General features: G+C 48.9%; 1 protein-coding gene across 1 annotated transcript; it reads right to left on the bottom strand.

Annotated features, from left to right (window-relative positions):
* Positions 1-525: 525 nt before the first annotated feature.
* LOC149744295 (large ribosomal subunit protein eL37-like) lies at positions 526-2873 on the bottom strand. Its single transcript, XM_089903868.1, has one exon. It carries the CDS (start codon positions 982-984, stop codon positions 691-693), a length of 294 nt encoding a protein of 97 aa, XP_089759994.1. The 5' UTR covers positions 985-2873; the 3' UTR covers positions 526-690.
* Positions 2874-17837: the final 14964 nt, after the last annotated feature.

Genomic DNA, 17837 nt, shown 5'->3' with positions numbered 1-17837 from the left:
GGGCATGTAGTTTAAGGATTGCTCCATCTTCCAGAGAATCGTTCATTTGATCACTAAGAAATGACTCTCCTTGATTCTAATAATGCTTTTGGTGTTAAAGTCAATCTTGTCAGTGATCCTGTTACCCAATTTTCTTTTGAAAAGAATTTTTTTCTGGTATATTTTTATTCATCTCTTCTTTAAAATCTTTTAAGGTAACATCTTTATAATTATACACAAATAGGTATATAATTTTAGATACACTCATAAAGAATCCTATGTGCATATTTTGTAAAATTATAGTCTTTTCTTCTTTCTAGTTTTACTTATCTCCCTTCTCTGTCTATATCACTGCTCCCCATAACCTATATCAATAACCTAGTATTCATTATTTCGCTTTTTTCATACTTGTATAATCATATACAGATATATGTATACTTATGTATACATATATATATATATATATATACATGTGCAATACATGTGTGGGTTTTTATTTGCCCTTTTTTATTAAAATGAGATCATATATATATATCATCACTTTTTTTTAATAGATCTTTATTGGAGTATAATTGCTTCACAATACTGTGTTAGTTTCTTTTGCACAACAAAGCAAATCAGTTATACGCATACACGCATGTCCCTATCCCCTCCCTCTTTTTTTTTCTTTTTAAACCAGAACATTTATTGCATGACTAATAATTGAAATTCTTAAGATGAACTGGATGCTGCAACAGCTGCCCTCTTGGGTTTAGGTGTTGTTCCTTCACGGAATCCATGCCTGATTCTGCTGTATACAATTTTTAGGTGCCTCATTCGACCAGTCCCGGTGGTATTTCGTCTTTTAGCTTTAGCACTCCAGTTATACTTCCTCTTCCGCTTGGCAGCGTAGCTACATTTACCACAGGTTGACTTCTGAAGGTGGTAGGCCTTAGAGCCACAGCGGCGGCACAACGTGTGCGTCTTATTCCGACGCTTTCCAAACGAGGACGTTCCCTTCATCATCTCGCTTCTGCCGCCGAGACCCTCCCCTCCCTCTTGAGCCTCCCTCCCACCCTCCCTATCCCACCCCTCTAGGTGGTCACAAAGCACCGAGCCGATCTCCCTGTGCTATGCGGCTGCTTCCCACCAGCCAACTATTTTACATTCAGTAGTGTATATATGTCCATGCTACTCTCACTTCACCCCAGCTTCGCCCTCCCACCCCGTGTCCTCAAGTCCATTCTCTATGTCTACCTCTTTATTCCTGCCCTGCAGCTAGGTTCATCAGTTTTTTGGGGGGTTTCTTTGGGGTTTTTTTGGTTTCCATATATATGCGTTAGCATACGGTTTTTGTTTTTCTCTTTATGACTTACTTCACTCTGTAGGACAGACTCTAGGTCCATCCACCTCACTACAAGTAACTCAATTTCGTTTCTTTTTATGGCTGAGTAATATTCCATTGTATATGTATGCCACATCTTCTTTATTCATTCATCTGTCGATGGACACTTAGGTTGGTTCCACGTCCTAGCTACTGTAAATAGTACTTGCAGTGAACATTGTGGTACATGTCTCTTTTTGAATTATGGTTTCCTCAGGGTATGTGCCCAGTAGTGGGATTGCTGGGTCATATGTTAGTTCTGTCTTTAGTCTTTTAAGGAACCTCCATACTGCTCTCCATAGTGGCTGTATCAATTTACATTCCCACCGATGGTGCAGGAGGGTTCCCTTTTCATCACACCCTTTCCAGCATTTATAGTTTCTAGATTTTTTGATAATGGCCATTCTGACTGGTGTGAGGTGATACCTTATTGTAGTTTGGATTTGCATTTCTCTAACGATTAGTGATGTTGAGCATCTTTTCATGTGCCTCTTGACCATCTGTATGTCTTCTTTGGTGAAATGTCTATTTAGGTCTTCTGCCCATTTTTTAACTGGATTGTTTGGTTTTTTTTGATATTGAGCTCCATGAGCTCTTTGTATATTTTGGAGATTAATCCTTTGTTGTTTCATTGGCAAATATTTTCTCCAGTTCTGAGGGTTGTCTTTTTGTCTTGTTTATGGTTTCCTTTGCTGCGCAAAAGGTTTTAAGTTTAATTAAGTCCCATTTATTTATTTTTTGTTTTTATTTCCGTTACTCTAGGAGGTGGGTCAAAAACGATCTTGCTGTGGTTTATGTCAAAGAGTGTTTTTCCTATGTTTTCCTCTAAGAGTTTTATAGTGTCTGCTCTTACATTTAGGTCTCTAATCCATTCGGAGTTTATTTTTGTGTATGGTGTTAGGGAGCGTTCTAATTTCATTCTATCACTTCTTGCTGTTCTCACCCAATAACACTCCCTGAAATTGATTGGTATGACTCTAATTACTAACCTTCAATGGCTGCCTAACGTTTCATGATGTGGATATACCATAATCTATTCGGCCATCAACCTACTGATAAATAATTACGATTTTCAAGTTTTTTAAATGCTACGATCAATGCTTCAACACACGTCTCTGTACGTATAGGTCCTTAGGTGCCAGGGCTTTCATTTCCATGGAATGGTGTCCCAGAAGTAGAATGGCTAGGTCAAATGATATATGTTTTTTAATTTTAGTGGATGGTACCGGATTGTTTTCCCCGAAGACTAGAACTCTTCCTGTTTCCACCAGCAAGGTGTGGCCTACAGCATGGCTCACTTGACTGATCCTGGAGCAGAGATTCCTGACCCATGCTGGGCCAATTGGACTTTTCTCCTGTGGATGTGAAACTCAAAAGAGACACGCAGAGACTGGGGAGATTGGAGTGGAGTCGTGTTCACATCAATCAACTCTGAAAACCAGCCCAATATCTTTGACAGTCTTACTTTTTGCCCAAGTTAGCCAGAGTTGAGTTCTGTTGCTTACAACCAAAAGAAACATAAATCCCTAAACCTGGTCACAAACTCAGCCTCGAGCCCAGATACAGATTCAGTTCTGATCCTGGCCACAGACTCAGTCCTCGCCCTAGTCAGAGACTGAAGCCCATTCCTGGCCCCAGACTTCCCTGACCCCTGCTCGGCATCTCTCTGAGGGGTGCTCCTGGTTGCAAGGGGGGCAGGTGAGCTAGTGGGTACATTTCATCCAGAGCCTGGAACCCAAAAGTAAAGGCCTCTTTGTGGCAACTAATGCTGATCACTTTGGAGACAGAGGGGAATTTCTTGTGAGGAATAACTGGTAAAATCTAAGTCAGAGATGTTTTGGGGGCCTCTGGGTTGCGGGGAATAAGGGATCAAAAGGGAACCCAGTGGGAGGTGGGATCAGGGGTTTGGTTTGTGGAGGTAGAGAATGAGGGCAGTGAACTCTGGACCTAGCTCAAGGAAGTGGGGACAGAGCAGGGATGTGGGGAGGGCCAGCCATCAGGAGCTGGATGTGGCTGGACTGAGTTGCCTGCTAGAGCCTGGGGGGTCCCAAGGTCCTGTGCCCCGGGATGAGCGAAGAGGAGTTGCCATCGAGAGATGTCGAAGCAGCCTGTAGCCCAGCGGCCTCCTCCTTTGTCTCTCCCAACCACCTGGCACCGCCTGGACCGGAGGCTGGGACCCCATGCTGCCTGGCCCTCTCCCGGCTGTCCTGACTTTCCACAGGCTCCAAAGCCACCTGCCTCCTCCTCTTTCCCTCCAGTTGCCCCCGCCCTTCATCTTTTCCCCTGGCTCAGCTTCCCTTCGCGTGCCGCCTGCTGAGTTTCAGGGATTAGGGCTGTCTACCGTGGGACACAGCTCCCTTCTCTTCTCCCCAGAGCCGGGAAGCTCTTGCCAAGATCTGGTCCCAGCCTTACCCCCAAGGATCTCTGGCAGGAATCAGGCAGAGCTTACTGGGAGTGGGGCTGGAGGGGCAAGCCCAGAGTGTGGGGAGGGGACTAACATTTGTCAAATACCTATCATAAGCCAGATACTTTACTTCTACTCTCTCAGTGTGTCTTCAGAGCAAGCTGGTGAGGTAGCAATTCTTATGTTTAGATGGAGAAGCTGAGGCTCAGCGATTGTAAGGGCTTTGTCTAAGGCTAGAGGTGGCCAAGCCAGAATTTAGAACTGGGACTGTCGACTCCAAAGCCAGCTACTTCCAGGCCTAAGGTGAGAGGAATGAGGGGGCCTCGGTTCCTAACTAAAAGGGAGGCCCAGGTAAGGAGTTCCATGGTGGAGGCCTAGAGCCGCTTACTGGATCCATGGCTGGGCTCCTGGCCCTGAGCTGCAGGGAGTGAGTGGAGAGGGCTCACTGGGCTGGGATGCTGGCTAAGCTACAGAGGCAGAGAACACGTTCCCCTCACGCCTCACCTACAGCCTCAACTCAGGCAGCACTGGGCCACTGTCTTTCCATAGGGTTTCCCCTCAACCCTGAGCGCCTCTGTGCTTCTATCCACAAGGAGAGAAGGGAGCAGCTGGTGATGGTGGGAGTTGGCCAGGGTGGGGGAGGGCTGGAGAGAGGGCTGGGCAGAGTCAACAGGCCAGAACACAGTCAGTTCAGGCAAGAACTCGGAACTTCCCCTCCTCTGACCTCACTGTTCCCACTTCAGCAATGGAGAGATTGTATTAGATGATGGCTGAAGCCTATGGCAACTCTGCCAGTGTGCGTGTGGTGGGGAAGTGCTGGGGCCATGTCAGCGGGGAGAGCTTTGCCCACAGAACATGACTGGGGGAGTGGCAAGGGCAGGAGACAGGGTGAGCCTGGAAGACGTACCAATGGCTGGCATGGGAAGAGCTTCTTTGGGCCCCGCCTGCGATCCTAGCCCTGCCCCTGGCTGCTCCCTTCACAGTAGAAGGGTGGAGGATAAGCAAATGGGGGCCAAGTTTATGGAAAACGTGCCTCTTTGAAAAGAACACTAGGGGAAGTGCAGAAACAAGGCTGTAAACATTGCTGGTTGCCCTGAGAGGGAGAGAAAATGGCACCTCCGAAAAACAAGTGAGAAAGGCCACCTTCGAGTTTCCACAGAGGCACGAGGCACCGGCTGGCCTCTTAAACTGGGCTCTAGTTCCAGGCCTGATAACCCTGCTTGCCATGCGACCCTGAACAAGTCTTCTTCCTCTCTGAGCCTCAGTGTTCCCATCTGCATGATGAGAGTTTGGACCTAAATGCTCTCCAAGGGCTCTGACAGCTCTCATATTCTGGAATCTTCTACAGGTCGGCTCTGAGTAAAGCCCCGTGAACTCAGCCCTGCCTCAGGCACTGACGGGTGAGTTGATCAGCTGTGGGAGTCAGAGTGACATTGAGACTTGGGGGTCATCCTAGGATCCAATGTGAACTCCTCACCATGGCCTACAGGCTTGGCTTCCTTGGTGTCTTGTCTATCTTTCCAGCCTCCCCTCCTCCTGCCTCTGTTGTGTCTCCCCACTCCACTTTCCACTAACCCCCTTTCCTGGCCTAGAACATACCAGACTCCCTGTTGCTTCAGCACCTGCACACTTGTTATTCACCACACTCGGAATGCAGTTTCCTACCTCTTTGCTGACTAACTCTTCCTTCTGACTTGAGCTGAAATGCCACCTCTTCCAGGAAGCCTTTCCTCCTGGCCCCCTATCATGGGCCAGTTCCTACTCTGAACCACCCTTGTAGCATCGCATTACCCATCACAATAGTAATTATTTGTGCCACCTTTTTTTTTTTTTTTTATAGCTGTCTCTCCTCTCAAATTCCTGTGAGCTCTGTGAGGGCAGAGGCTTTGTTTATCTTGTTCACAGCTCTACTTCTGGTGTCTAGTAGCCCAGAAACTTTCAACCCACAAATATTTCTTGGAAAAAATTTCCCAGCAGCTACCTTGTGTTGTAGACCTACTGGGGGGCAGGCACAGATATACAGGGTCTTATGTGGCCTTGGTATCACGCTCCCCCTTCTCATTTCTTAAGTGAAGTGATGGAGGCGCGGAGAAGTAACAGATTTTGTCATGCCCGATTTTGTCATGCCCGATTTTGTCCTGGACTAGGTGCTGGGCCATGCAGACTTGGGCCTGGCAAGCAGATCTGCCTGCTTCATGCCTCCTTTTTTGCCTGCCACCACTCTTCGGAGAGGAGCAGCAGCTGTGGCCTCTCCTCGCGTTCCCATAGCAACCAGTGCTTACCTCCCGCTCACACTGGTTCCTAATTGCCTGATTACGCATCTTCTCCCCCGCCAGCTCTGGAGCTTCTTGAGAGCAGGGTCCATGGCGGGCTTTGCCCTCCATTGCGTGCTCTGGGCTCAGTGAGTATTAGTCAAATGAACAAAAATGAATGCATGACTATCCATGCCCATGGGTTTTTAAAAGCTTTCATCACAAACAAGGTACCTGGCAGCCTGTAGTGGCTGGAGGGAGGGGCACTGGAGGACTTCTCAGCTCACCTCTGCTGAACAGAGTGCCTGGCTGGCCCCCCTTCTCCTCTCTTCCCTGCTGCTTGGGGAAGCTCTTTAGAAAACAGGCCAGGCAGCCTGCATGGTTGCGAGTGGGAGGGGGATGCTGGAGCCGGTGCAACACCCTCCCCTAACAATCCCCCATGCATACACACACACGCGCACACACGTGCTCCCCTGCCACCTCCTTCTGAGGGAAGCCATCACAAATGCCCAGCTTCTGCTGTGAGAATTACCAACAACAATTGAGTTTCATATTCACTTCTAATGCTCAGTTCACGATCTCGCCAGTCAGCCTCTTCCTCTCTCCCTTCCTACTGCAACCATCTAACTCCGCTCGCCATCATGTCCTACCTAAGCTGCTCCAACAACAACCTCCCCGCCTCTGCCCTGTTTCCCTTCCTCCTCCCTCCCCATCCTCCATGGCACAGACAGAATGAGCGTCCCGAACAGAAATCAGCCCATGTTATTACCAGCCAGCCTCACAAGGGAGTCATCATTTTTGCGGCAGGACAAGAGTCTGTCAAAGACACTGAGGCCACCAGATGGGGGGAAGGCAGAGCTACCAGTCCATTAGTTTAGTCCTTAAATGTTTGACTCCAAACCAGGCACTGAGCTAGAGTCCTGAGCTCACAAGAATGGAACCAAAATGAGTTCCTACACTAGTGGAAGGGATGGAAAAAACACCCTGGTATGAGCTGCACTTTGCACAGGATGCTATGGGAACATACAGAAAAGTATGCTTGTGCTGGAACAGGGAATGCTTCACGGAGGAAGGGACATTTGATCTGGGCTTCCATCAGAAATTTTGGTTGTGAACAACAGAAATCATCTCTGACTAACTGAAGAGAAAAGGGAATTTGTGGGGTTGGGGGGTAATCTATAGGGAGCTTACAACATCAAGGGAAAGGCTGGAGAACCAGATTTGGAAATAGATGTAAGCAAAGGCAGCACTGGGGGAGGGGTTGGGAAGGTGTGGGAAGCAGAAATGGTTTGATCCGGATGCTGCTGCTGAAGTGGATGAGGGCTGTTTCCTCTATTCTCATACTGCTGGCTCCAGATTCAAAGTCCAAAGAGAGGGTCCAGTGACGAAGCTTAGTCCTATGCCTGCCTGTGGCTAGCCTGGGCTGGGGATAGGAAGACTATGTGCCTTTGGCTTCCATGGCAGGCGGCAGGCGCCTGGATTTGCTGTTTCACCAACCTTACCCCAAATGAGGCAGAGACAATTCACTTAAAGCAAACAGGGGTCTAAGGAAGGGAGAGGAATGGATGCTGCGGAGCCACAAACCAACGAATGGCCACTTCCTCGCTGATGACAGGAAAAGAAGAGGAGAAGGGACCAGGCAGAGACAACCAAATGGGCAAAGAGCCAAACCCTGCTGGGCTTGAGGCAGGTGGGCAGCATCATATGACTGGAGTGTCGGGGGAAAGGCGAAGCCCCCCAGTCGATGAGACAGGAGTGGGGAGAAAAGAGACCACAGCCTGCCCCATGGAGTGGGCCATAGGCAGCCAGCCTCCGGAGGAGAGGGGAGGAACTGACCAGATGGCATTTTAGGACTTTCACTCTGGAGGTGTCAAGAATGGATCAGAGGGACTTCTCTGGTGGTCCAGTGGTTAAGAATCCGCCTTCCAATGCAGGGGACTTGGGTTCAATCCCTGGTCGGGGAACTAAGATCCCACATGCCACGGGGCAACTAAGCCCGTGCAACTACTGAGCCCTCACACTCAGAAGCCCACGTGCCACAAATAGAAAGAAGCCCGTGTGCCACAACAAAGAGCGTGCGTGCCGCAACTAAGACCCGACGCAGCCCAATAAATACATAAATATTTTTTAAAAATCTAAAATTAAGAAGAAAGAATGGATCAGCGATGGCAAAACTGGAGCTAGGGAGACCAGCCAGGAACTCTTCCAGGCAAGAGATGGTGAGGCCTGAATTCTAGCATTGGTCACGGACAGAGAGGAGATGACAGATTCAAGAGCAATTCAGGACCTAGGATCTACTGAACTGTGAGGGGTGGGGGTGGGTAAGGAGTAGGAAGTGATTGTGAAGGGGCTGAAGAAGGAGGAAGAAGCTTGAGAGAAAGATTTGCACCTTCCTCACGGGCTTCAAGATGCCCAGCTAACTCTCCCAACACCCATTCATTCAGTAATGTCAGCCTAGCCTGATTCATATGTGCCAGGCACTGTGTTATAGGAGAGAGAGAGGGAGAGAAAGAGAGAGAAGGAGAGAGAGAGAAATACAGACCCAGACCCTTAAATGGCCCCTCTCATACTCTGCTGCTGGTGGGAGTATAAACTGATAGGTTGATATAATTGCCGTGGAGAACAACCTGGAAATATATTCCACTCTTTTAAATATGCATATCTTGGCACGTTGACTTCCAGAAATTTATCCTAAAGACATAACAAGCGTGTACAGATAGACATATGTGCAAGGTTGTCACAGCATTGTTTTTAAGAGTAAAACAGCTGTAAACAACCTCAATGCCCATCAGTAGGAAACTGGTTAAGGAAATCATGATGCTCCCTTACAGGGGCTTACTCTGCAACCATTTAGGAGGGACAAGAGAGCACACACACACACACCCCCACCGTCACCTGTGGCGGCCTTGCTTCCGGGCCTGACAGGCCCAGAGGAGGAGAGGTGAGAAGCTTCAACTTTTAGTGAAGTTTGGGGTTTCATCTGTCACACTGAACTGGATATGTTAATTCCTGAGAGTAATTGGAGGAGTTTTTGTTTTTTTTTTTTTTTAATTCTCTGAAAATGACTGAAAAATGTATGGATCTTTAGGAGATTTCACCTAAGAAGCAGAGGAGAAATGGGTCACAGAGAGAGTTGAGGGAGAAAATGAAGTTGTTTTCTGCTTGTTCAGTTCAAGCTGTGTGCTAAAAGTTACAGTAACAACAATTTATCTCTGGGGAGTTAGGATAAAGGGAGGAGGCATGGCTTTTACTTAATACTTTAAACACTTGGGCATTGTTGGAATGGTTTACAATGTGCACAAATTACAGAAGTCAAAAGTCAGTAGAACCGATGAAGGTACTTGAATTTGTGGAGGGCAGGTGGGGGAGATGCTGACAAGTTGCTTGTTCCCAGAGCTCCAGAAGCAGAGAGTCGGTACCTCAGCACTATGGCACGCTGGGCCCCATACTCCTTTGCGCCCCGAAGGACATTTAGCAGCTTCCGGGACCTCTGCTCACTGTCAGTAGCAGCCTTCCACCCCAAGTTGTGACAACCAGAATGTCTCCAGATGTTGTCAAATGGCCCCCTGGATGAGAACCACTGCTCTAGAGGGATCTTCAGAATACACAGGTGTCTTCTGAGCCTCTGGGCCTGGTTGCTTCACTAATCCCATCTCTCAAATGGCTCTCTGCCAGCCCCTCCCCATGGCTCCATTTGCCTGGGAGTCAGGAGAGGCGGCTTGATTTTGGTTCTGCCACTTACTAGCTGTGTGACCATGAGCTTTCCTGAGCCTCACTTTGCTCAACTCTAAAATGGGATTCATAGTAATAACATGGCAGCCAGGACCGCTGTGAAGGCGAAACGTCTGGAAAGTAGCAAGTGCAGGTCTGGGGCTTGGAAGGCACTCAGCTGATATCAGAACCCAGCGGCCCACTGGGAGGGGGTGATATGGCTCCCCTTTGGGCCAAAGGCTGAAGCCAGATGGGCTCCTGAGTCTTCCCTCCCTGGCTACTCACCTCTTATTAAAATAGAGTAACTTTCTTTTATGTAGACCAAACTTCTGTTTGTACTTTGGGTCTCCTGTCATTCTGCCTCTTCTGGAAAATCTGACCCCACCGGTGATCCTTCTTCAGGACAGCCAGGCTCTCCCTTTCAACTGGATCTTTCCCAGTTGCTTTGAAAGGGCTCAGGCCTCCTTCACTGAAATAAACCACTCACCCTGACCTTACTTCTTTCTCCAGCTACTGCCCTGCCTCTCCCTCTTTTCTCTCACTCCTTGAAGGTACTTCACACTCAGCCGGTTCCAAACTGATCACACCATCTTCCTCCCCAAACCTGCTGTCTCCCGTCCCTTCTCATACATAGCAAAGGGCACCCCTTACATCTTGGGCACAGACCTTAGCCTGGGAGCCACTGTTAACCTCTCCCACATTACCAACCCCATAGCCAACCGTGATCATCTTACTTCCTAAGTCACTTTGGCTTGGAAAATTATTTCTAAATAGGTAGTACATTCAAAAATCAAAATAAACAGAAGAAGGGATGGTGTGAGGAGTCTCACTCCACTTCCATCAACCTGAAGCCCCCCACCCGCCCAGACACACAGAGATGAGCCACTTTTATTATCGGAGGGTAGCCTTCCCGTGCATCTTTATGGAAAAGTGAACATAATGTGTATTTTCTCCCTTTCTTCCACAAATATACATTGTTCTGTACCTGGCATTTTTCACTTAACAGCGTATCTTGTCAATCTTTCCCTTCAATGCTTGGAAACCTTGTTTACTCTGTTTATCCATGCTATTCTCTGGATCTGCCGTCGTTTATTTAAGCACCAGTTATATGTAATCTTTTGCTGTTGTAAACAATACCTAAACATATTTTTTAATCCACCCACTTGTTTCAGTCTCCTTTGTCTCCACTGTAAGAAAGCTACCACCACCTTTCACTCGAGTTGGCCAAATAGTTTCCTAAATGCTCGACCCAGCTCATCTCTTGCCCTCTCTTCTCACAGCAGCCAGAGTGCATTTCCAAATCATGACTTTGGTCACGTCATTCCCCCGCTTAAACCCCTTCTGTGGCCTTCCCGTGCTTTTAGGGTAAAGACAAACCCCGCACAATGGCATGGAGCCTTAGCTAGCCTCCTGTGCCCACTGTCCATCCTCACCTTGACCCACTCCACCTTCCCCTTCTCCACTCTGCCCTGCTGGCCGCCTTCAGAGCTCTTTTTTGCATATGTTGTTCCCTCTACGTCAAGTACTCTCCTCTCCTCTGTTCACCTCATTGTCCTTCAGATCTCAACTTACCCGCCTGCTCTTCAGGGAAGTCTGCCCTGACCTCCCTGCAAGTCAGAGCCCAGGATTATAGGTTCTCACCTAGTACCTTATGCCTCTCCTGCATCACCCTTGTCCCAGCTGTGGTTTCACGTTTATCTGTCTGATTCTTTGATCCATGTCTGACTCCTATTACCCCTTCATGAGATCCATGAAGGCAGGGGCCTTACCTGTCTTTGCTTATCATGAAGCCCCTGCATCTAGGAAAATTGTTGACTGAATTAATGAAAGCATGAGGCATATAGGGGACCAAGCAGAGGACCTGACATGTAGTAGGTGATGAATAAAAGTCACTCTCCTGGGCTTCCCTGGTGGCGCAGGGGTTAAGAATCCACCTGCCAATGCAGGGGACGTGGGTTCGAGCCCTGGTCCGGGAACATCCCACATGACACGGAGCAACTAAGCCCGTTCGCCACAACTACTGAGCCTGTGCTCTAGAGCCTGCGTGCCACAACTACGGAGCCCGTGTGCCACAACTACTGAAGCCCACGTGCCTAGAGCCTGTGCTCCACAACAAGAGAAGCCACTGCAATGAGAAGCCTGTGCACCACAACGAAGAGTAGCCCCCACTCGCCGCAACCAGAAAAAACCCGCGCAGAGCAACAAAGACCCAACACAGCCAAAAAAACAAACAAACAAACAAAAAACAACAGTCACTCTCCTTGCCGTCACTCTCTCCTCTGTGCTCTGGAGCCCGTGACAGGTCACCTTCTATACTCCCTACTCAACAACGCTCTGGCCTTTACCCTGGCCTCCCTCTCCTTCATGGGTCTCATCTGATGGTTGATCATTCCTTCCTCTTGGAAATCCACTCTCTTGTCTCCACTTGATGCCCCAGGAGCTCCCTCCGCCTGACTGCATCCTCCCCAGCATCTCTTCCTCTGACCACTTCTGAGATGTTGGACTTCCTCAGGTTCCATCCCAAGCCCCTTTGCTTCTCACCCTATACACACCCTCTCTCTCTTCAGCCATCTCATCCATGCTCGTAGCTTCCATCACCATGAAAATGCAAACAGTGCGTTTCCTGCCCCGGTCTCTGTGATGTGCCTCGGGCCCCTGTATTAATGCCACCTCTGCCTCAAGAATGTAAGTGGAGGCAAAGAGTAGAGACTGTATCTGTACTTGCTTACAATTGTCTCCCCAGCCCCTAAAGCACATAGTAGTCACCTAATTAAGTGCATGAATGGAGGGGCCCCATGCTAAAATGGAGAGCTGCCTCCTCCAGATGGGGTCTCTTTCTAGGCAGAGAGAGGGGCTGTGTGCCAGGTGCCAGGTCCTGGCCTTACCTGTGCTGGACTCTAGCAGATACCTCATACTCAGAATAAGGAGGGAGGATGGAATTCCAGGCAGGATTTACACCCAGAAGCCAGTGGTCCACGGACCAGCCAACTGTCCTAGGGGGTTGGTTCACCCCATCTGCAAACCACAGCCTTTGATCAGAGAGGGCAGCTCATGAGAACACGTGCCAGTACCATATCCAGCCGTGTCACCCTGAAGGGGAGCGCGCAGCCGGCCATGGCTGGTGGCAAAACTATCAGAGGGGATGGAGGCACAGACTGAGGCCCCGTGAGCCAGGACAGGGAGCTGAGGCTGAATACTCTCACCACGTGGAGGGAGACCAGGCCACCCTGCTCCCAAGCCCAGGGCCTTCCTGACAAAGGTCTGAGAGGGGGAGGCCAGGTTGAGGGGCAGAGGAATTCTGCTTGCAGCCCTGACACTGCTTGTGGTGCAGCCTCCTACAGAAGGCAGGTTTGAGTGAAGTCCAGGCCCCTGCTCTGTGTGCCATGAAAAGTGGCACAAAGCACAGAATGTTGTAAGTCAGAGCTGAGCAGGTCGTTTGAGACCAACTAGTTCCACCCACCTTGTGCTTCTAATGGGAAAACTGCGGTTCAGATTAAGGCAGAGACTGTCCTGTAGTTATTAACTGGCAGGCTGAACTATCTGGCTTATCTCTTGGCCAGTTGCCTTGGGCCTACTTGGCCCCGCAGAGTTGACAGTCTCTTCCTGCTTACATTCTAGCGGGGAGAGGCAGTCCACAATTTTTTTTGAATTAAGTAAAGTATGAGGCATGAAAGATGGTGATAAGTGTTCTGGAGAAAGAGAAAGCAGTGAAGGGGGATTGGGAGTGCTGGGGGTTTAGGATTTTAGATGGAGTGGTCAGGGAAGGGCTCCTTGCAAAGAAGGCATTTGAGGTAAATCTGAAGGAGACGAGTATGTGAGCCAGGCTCTCTACACTATGCTGTGGGGATGCCTGGAAGGGGGTCTTGACCTCAGACTGGTTTCCCCCAGGACCACAGTGGAAGGGCTTCCTGGGAGGTTGCCACATGGATTTTGGCCTGGTCACAGGGTCAGGAATAGACATATCTTCCAAAACTGCACCTGGACACAAAACCAAAGGCCCTTGACACCCTAGGTCAGGTAATGATAATAATAACAAGAGTAGATACACACTACTATATATAAAAGAGGTAAGCAAGGACCTACTGTATAGCACAGGCACAGGGAGCTATACTCAATATTCTGTGATAACCTGTATGGGAAAAGAATCTGAAAAAGAAAAAAAAAATATATATATATATATAAATGAATTACTTTGTTGTTCCCTGAAACATTGTAAATCAACTATACTTCAGTAAAAAAATAAACTTTTAAAAATAACAACAACAGCAATAATAACAATAATAATAATGATACTACTGAACTTGCACTGAGCACCTGCCGTGTGCCAGGCACTGTTTCATGCCTGCTATGTGTGTTATTTCATCCTCGTAATGACCCTATGAGGTAGGTGCTATTTTTATGCCCATTTGATAGATGAGAAAACGGAGGCTTAGAGCAGTTACAGAACTTGCCCAAAGTCAAAAAGTTAATGAGCAGCAGAGTCAGGCTTGGATCCTAGGTCACTGGCTTTATACACAGCAGCAGGTTTTAGCTGTCTGGGTTGAGGTTGTCTGGAGGCAGAAGACAGGTTCCACTATCTCTTGGGCTCTCTGCTGTGGTCCCAGGGCTGGACAGCTCAGAGGGAGTTGAAAATCCATGTCTAACGTGGCAGCTGACCTGGGTGTAGGACTGCACTGGGGGCCTCCACAGGGAAGGTGGACTTCTCCTCTACTGAAACATGAGCTCCGTGAGCGCAGAGTCCTTGTCTGTTTGGCCCACTGTTCCATCACCAGTGCCTAAAACAGTGCCTGGCACATAGTAGGTGATCAATCAATACTGGAATCAATGAGCAAATAACAGAATGAATGAACATTCCATTCTCACTTACCAAAGGCTGGCCCAGACATAGAAACCGCCATCTTTCCAAACAACCAGGCATTCTGGATTTCTGCCTCCTTGAGAATGTGAGGCGAGAAAAGGCATGGAGGAACGAGGAGCAAGGGAGACTCGGCTGGGGCAGAGCCCAGAGCTAAGGACTGGGAAGGTGATGGGAAGGGGTGCAGAGAGGCCCCCCTATGTGAGCACTGGGCTGTCTGCTTTACATACACCACAGCTTCAGGAGGCAGGGTCTGCTGTGACGCCTAACAGAAAGACGAGGAAACTGAGGTGCAGAGAGGTAAATAGCTTGCCCTAGATGACAGGGGCGTCGTAGAGCGGAGCTGGGATCGGCAAGACAGGCTGCTTGCTTGCTGCAGTCCCTGGCTGTGGTACAATCAGAAGCTCCCCCTCTTTGCTGTCTGCCCTCACCCACCCCAACCTCTTGAGCTCCTCTGCTCGCAGCCGTCCCCAACCTCCGCCTGGGAGCCGGCCCTGCCTCTTCAGTCTCCCTGAGGAATAGGGACTCCAACACAGCAGGACCTCTCTCCCATCACCCACCTCCAAATTCAGGGCCAGGCCAGGCCCTGCATGGAAAAACAGGCTGGGCGTTAGATAGAGTCAGGTTCAAGTCCTGGTTCCTCCACTTAGTACTCGGAGAGGCAGATCTTCTACCTCTCAGACCCTTAGTTTCCTCCTCTGTAAATGGGGGAAACTGTCACCCATCCCATAAGGCTGTTGTGAGGATTAACTGAAATCACTCAGGGGAAGAAGGTGGATTCCAGGCAAGCTAGGAACCGGGAGAGGTTGTCATAATAATCTACCACATTACAGGTTACACAGCACATTTCCATTCATTTTTAGGGTCCACTTTATTCTGCACAACCATCCCATTGGGATGGTATTATACCTGTTTCACAAATGAGAAAATAATTGGCCCAAAGGCATGCCATCTGGAAGCTGCAATGCAGGGATTCAAAGCTGGGTGCATGTGACTCCCAAGCGCTCTTCATCACATGGCCAGCCCTCCTTTGCCCTCATATATAAGGTCTGGGGGGGATGGTGGTGGTCTTATAAAGGGTTGCTTTATCCTGATCACCTGCTCCAAAGCAATGCTCGGTGCACTGGGCGGCTCTCTTTGAGGCCAGAGCTTCATAAAGAACTTTCCTCCCAGCGTCCCCGCACCCCCATTCCTCGGTGGCAGCAACAAAGGAAGGAAAATGGCTGTTTACTCAGAAGGACTGGAAAAGGCGAGGCAGGTCAGCAGGAATGCCATGCTGAGGAGCTGCAGTTCAAAGCCATCAAAACTGTGTCTCTGGTCATCCTTAGAGGTGGCCTACCAGAGAGGCCTCAACAACAGCCTATCCCATCATGGAGTCACAGCGGCCACCCACCATGCAGGGCTCTGCCTCCTGCTGACAGCTGTGCAGCACCATAGGTGGGCTGGTTCCCTTGGACAGAGTGCGTCTCTGCTTTTCTGTTGACTGTAAGGTCTTCTTTTTACCTTTAGTGGTCTGCTAATTTTCCACAAATTGTCCATGTATAGACTTATTTTTATTTCTCCTGCTCAGTTCTTGGAGCGAATGAGCTTTCTCCCTGAGAACTCATACCTCCTTTCAATTCTGAAAAATTCTCCGCTATTATCTCTCAGGTGTTGCCTTTTCTTCATTTGTTCCCCATCATCTGTGTGGACCTTCTGTGAGACTTAGGCTAGAGCCTCTCAGTATCTGCCTTCATGCCTTTTAACTGCTCGTTCAAAGTTTGTGTCTATGCTGGTGTGACTCCCTCGGTATTAGCCTCCAATTCACTAATTCTTTCCTTGACTGGGTCCCAGCTATAGCTACCCCATTTATGGAGGTTTTCTTTTTTATTTCAATGACCATATTGTTTATTTCAAAGATTTCTAATTGATTTTCTTTTCCTATCTCTCTTCCTGCCTTTGTGCAATCATATCTTGTCCTTTTAAGGACTATCATGCCTTCATTTATCTCTGCGAACACCCTAGACATGCTTATTTTCAAAATCTGTCAGCCTGCTCTCCAAAACTTCATCTGGAATAAATTTATGTACTGATTGTAGATTTTGTTGGCTCTCTCCGAGCGTTATATTTCTTTATATGTTTTGGAATTTGGGGTTGCAGCCTCATTTGGAGAGGGAGAGTCGGTGCTGTTTTGTTTGTGTTTATGTTTTATTGTCTGTCTCTGCCCCTCAGTTCTACCCCTCCGTCCCCATCTGGTGCTTTCATGGTTGCCTACTCTGGTCTCCCAGACCCCCCAGGCCAAAATCCGGTCTTATAATGGCGGGTCAGGGCTCTGCCCTTGGGGATGTTAGGGGTCTCCAGCTCCAACCTGGAGCCCTTGTGGCTCGCTTCACTTCCTGGTCATGAGTCAGGGTATGACCCCTCCAGCTCCCCATGGCCTTCCAGTCCACGCTGCCTCGTAGGCAAAATTCCCAGCAGCAGTGGCCATTTCCAGCTCTTACTGGGAGGGCCCTCTCCCTCCTCCCACTGGCTTCCATAGTGAACCTGGTTCTAGCTCCCTATGGTGGAGCCCTTGTAGCTCCCCAAGAGCTGACTTCCGGGCACCCCACGACCTGTGCTCCAACCTGGGGGCTGGTGGGCTGCCGCAGCGCTCGCCACTGTGCGCTTCTGTGCGTGCTGCGTATCTGTTTTTGAGCCGGGCTGTCTTTGGGGTTTTCTCTTTTTACAGTATACTGATGATCCATCACTCTGGGTTTGGTGCAAAGGGTTCTGTGACTACCTTAACTGGAAGTGCACTCTGATTCTATTGTGTGTGCTGTATGTGTCATGATCATAAATTACTTAACCAGTCCCATAGCACTGGACTTCTTCTAGGTTGTTTTCCGCTTTTGACTAATACAAACATGAAAGCAATAAACATCCTTCATGTATTTGTCTAATTCCTAATGCAAAGTTGGGGGAACGAAGGGTGCAGCCATGTTTCAGTTGGATACGTGTTGCATTTCATATGGACCACCCCAATCATCCCCACCACCACCACCAATACACTGTCCCCAGCATCGGGCCTGTGGGACAGAACAAAGGAGGCCCTAGAAATGAACGAGGCTGTGATTTTGTGAACTCTACCTTGGTGTACAGGGGTGAGGCATTCTCAGACCACTTCTTCCCTGCCATGAGTTATTTCAGTTAATCTGCATGACATCCCAACAGGCTAGGGTAACATTAAGCCTCACTTCGTCAAGGACAAAGCTGAGGCTCAGAGAGGTGAGGTGACCACCTAAGCTGTCACTGGTA

The sequence above is a fragment of the Delphinapterus leucas genome, chromosome X (genome assembly GCF_059928025.1).
Source record: "Delphinapterus leucas isolate spDelLeu-1000000601 "Yukka" chromosome X, BTC_Dleu_Yukka2, whole genome shotgun sequence".
Lineage (NCBI taxonomy): Eukaryota > Metazoa > Chordata > Mammalia > Artiodactyla > Monodontidae > Delphinapterus > Delphinapterus leucas.
Note: the sequence above shows the minus strand (reverse complement) of the source record. Positions and strands in the feature narration are given on the sequence as shown.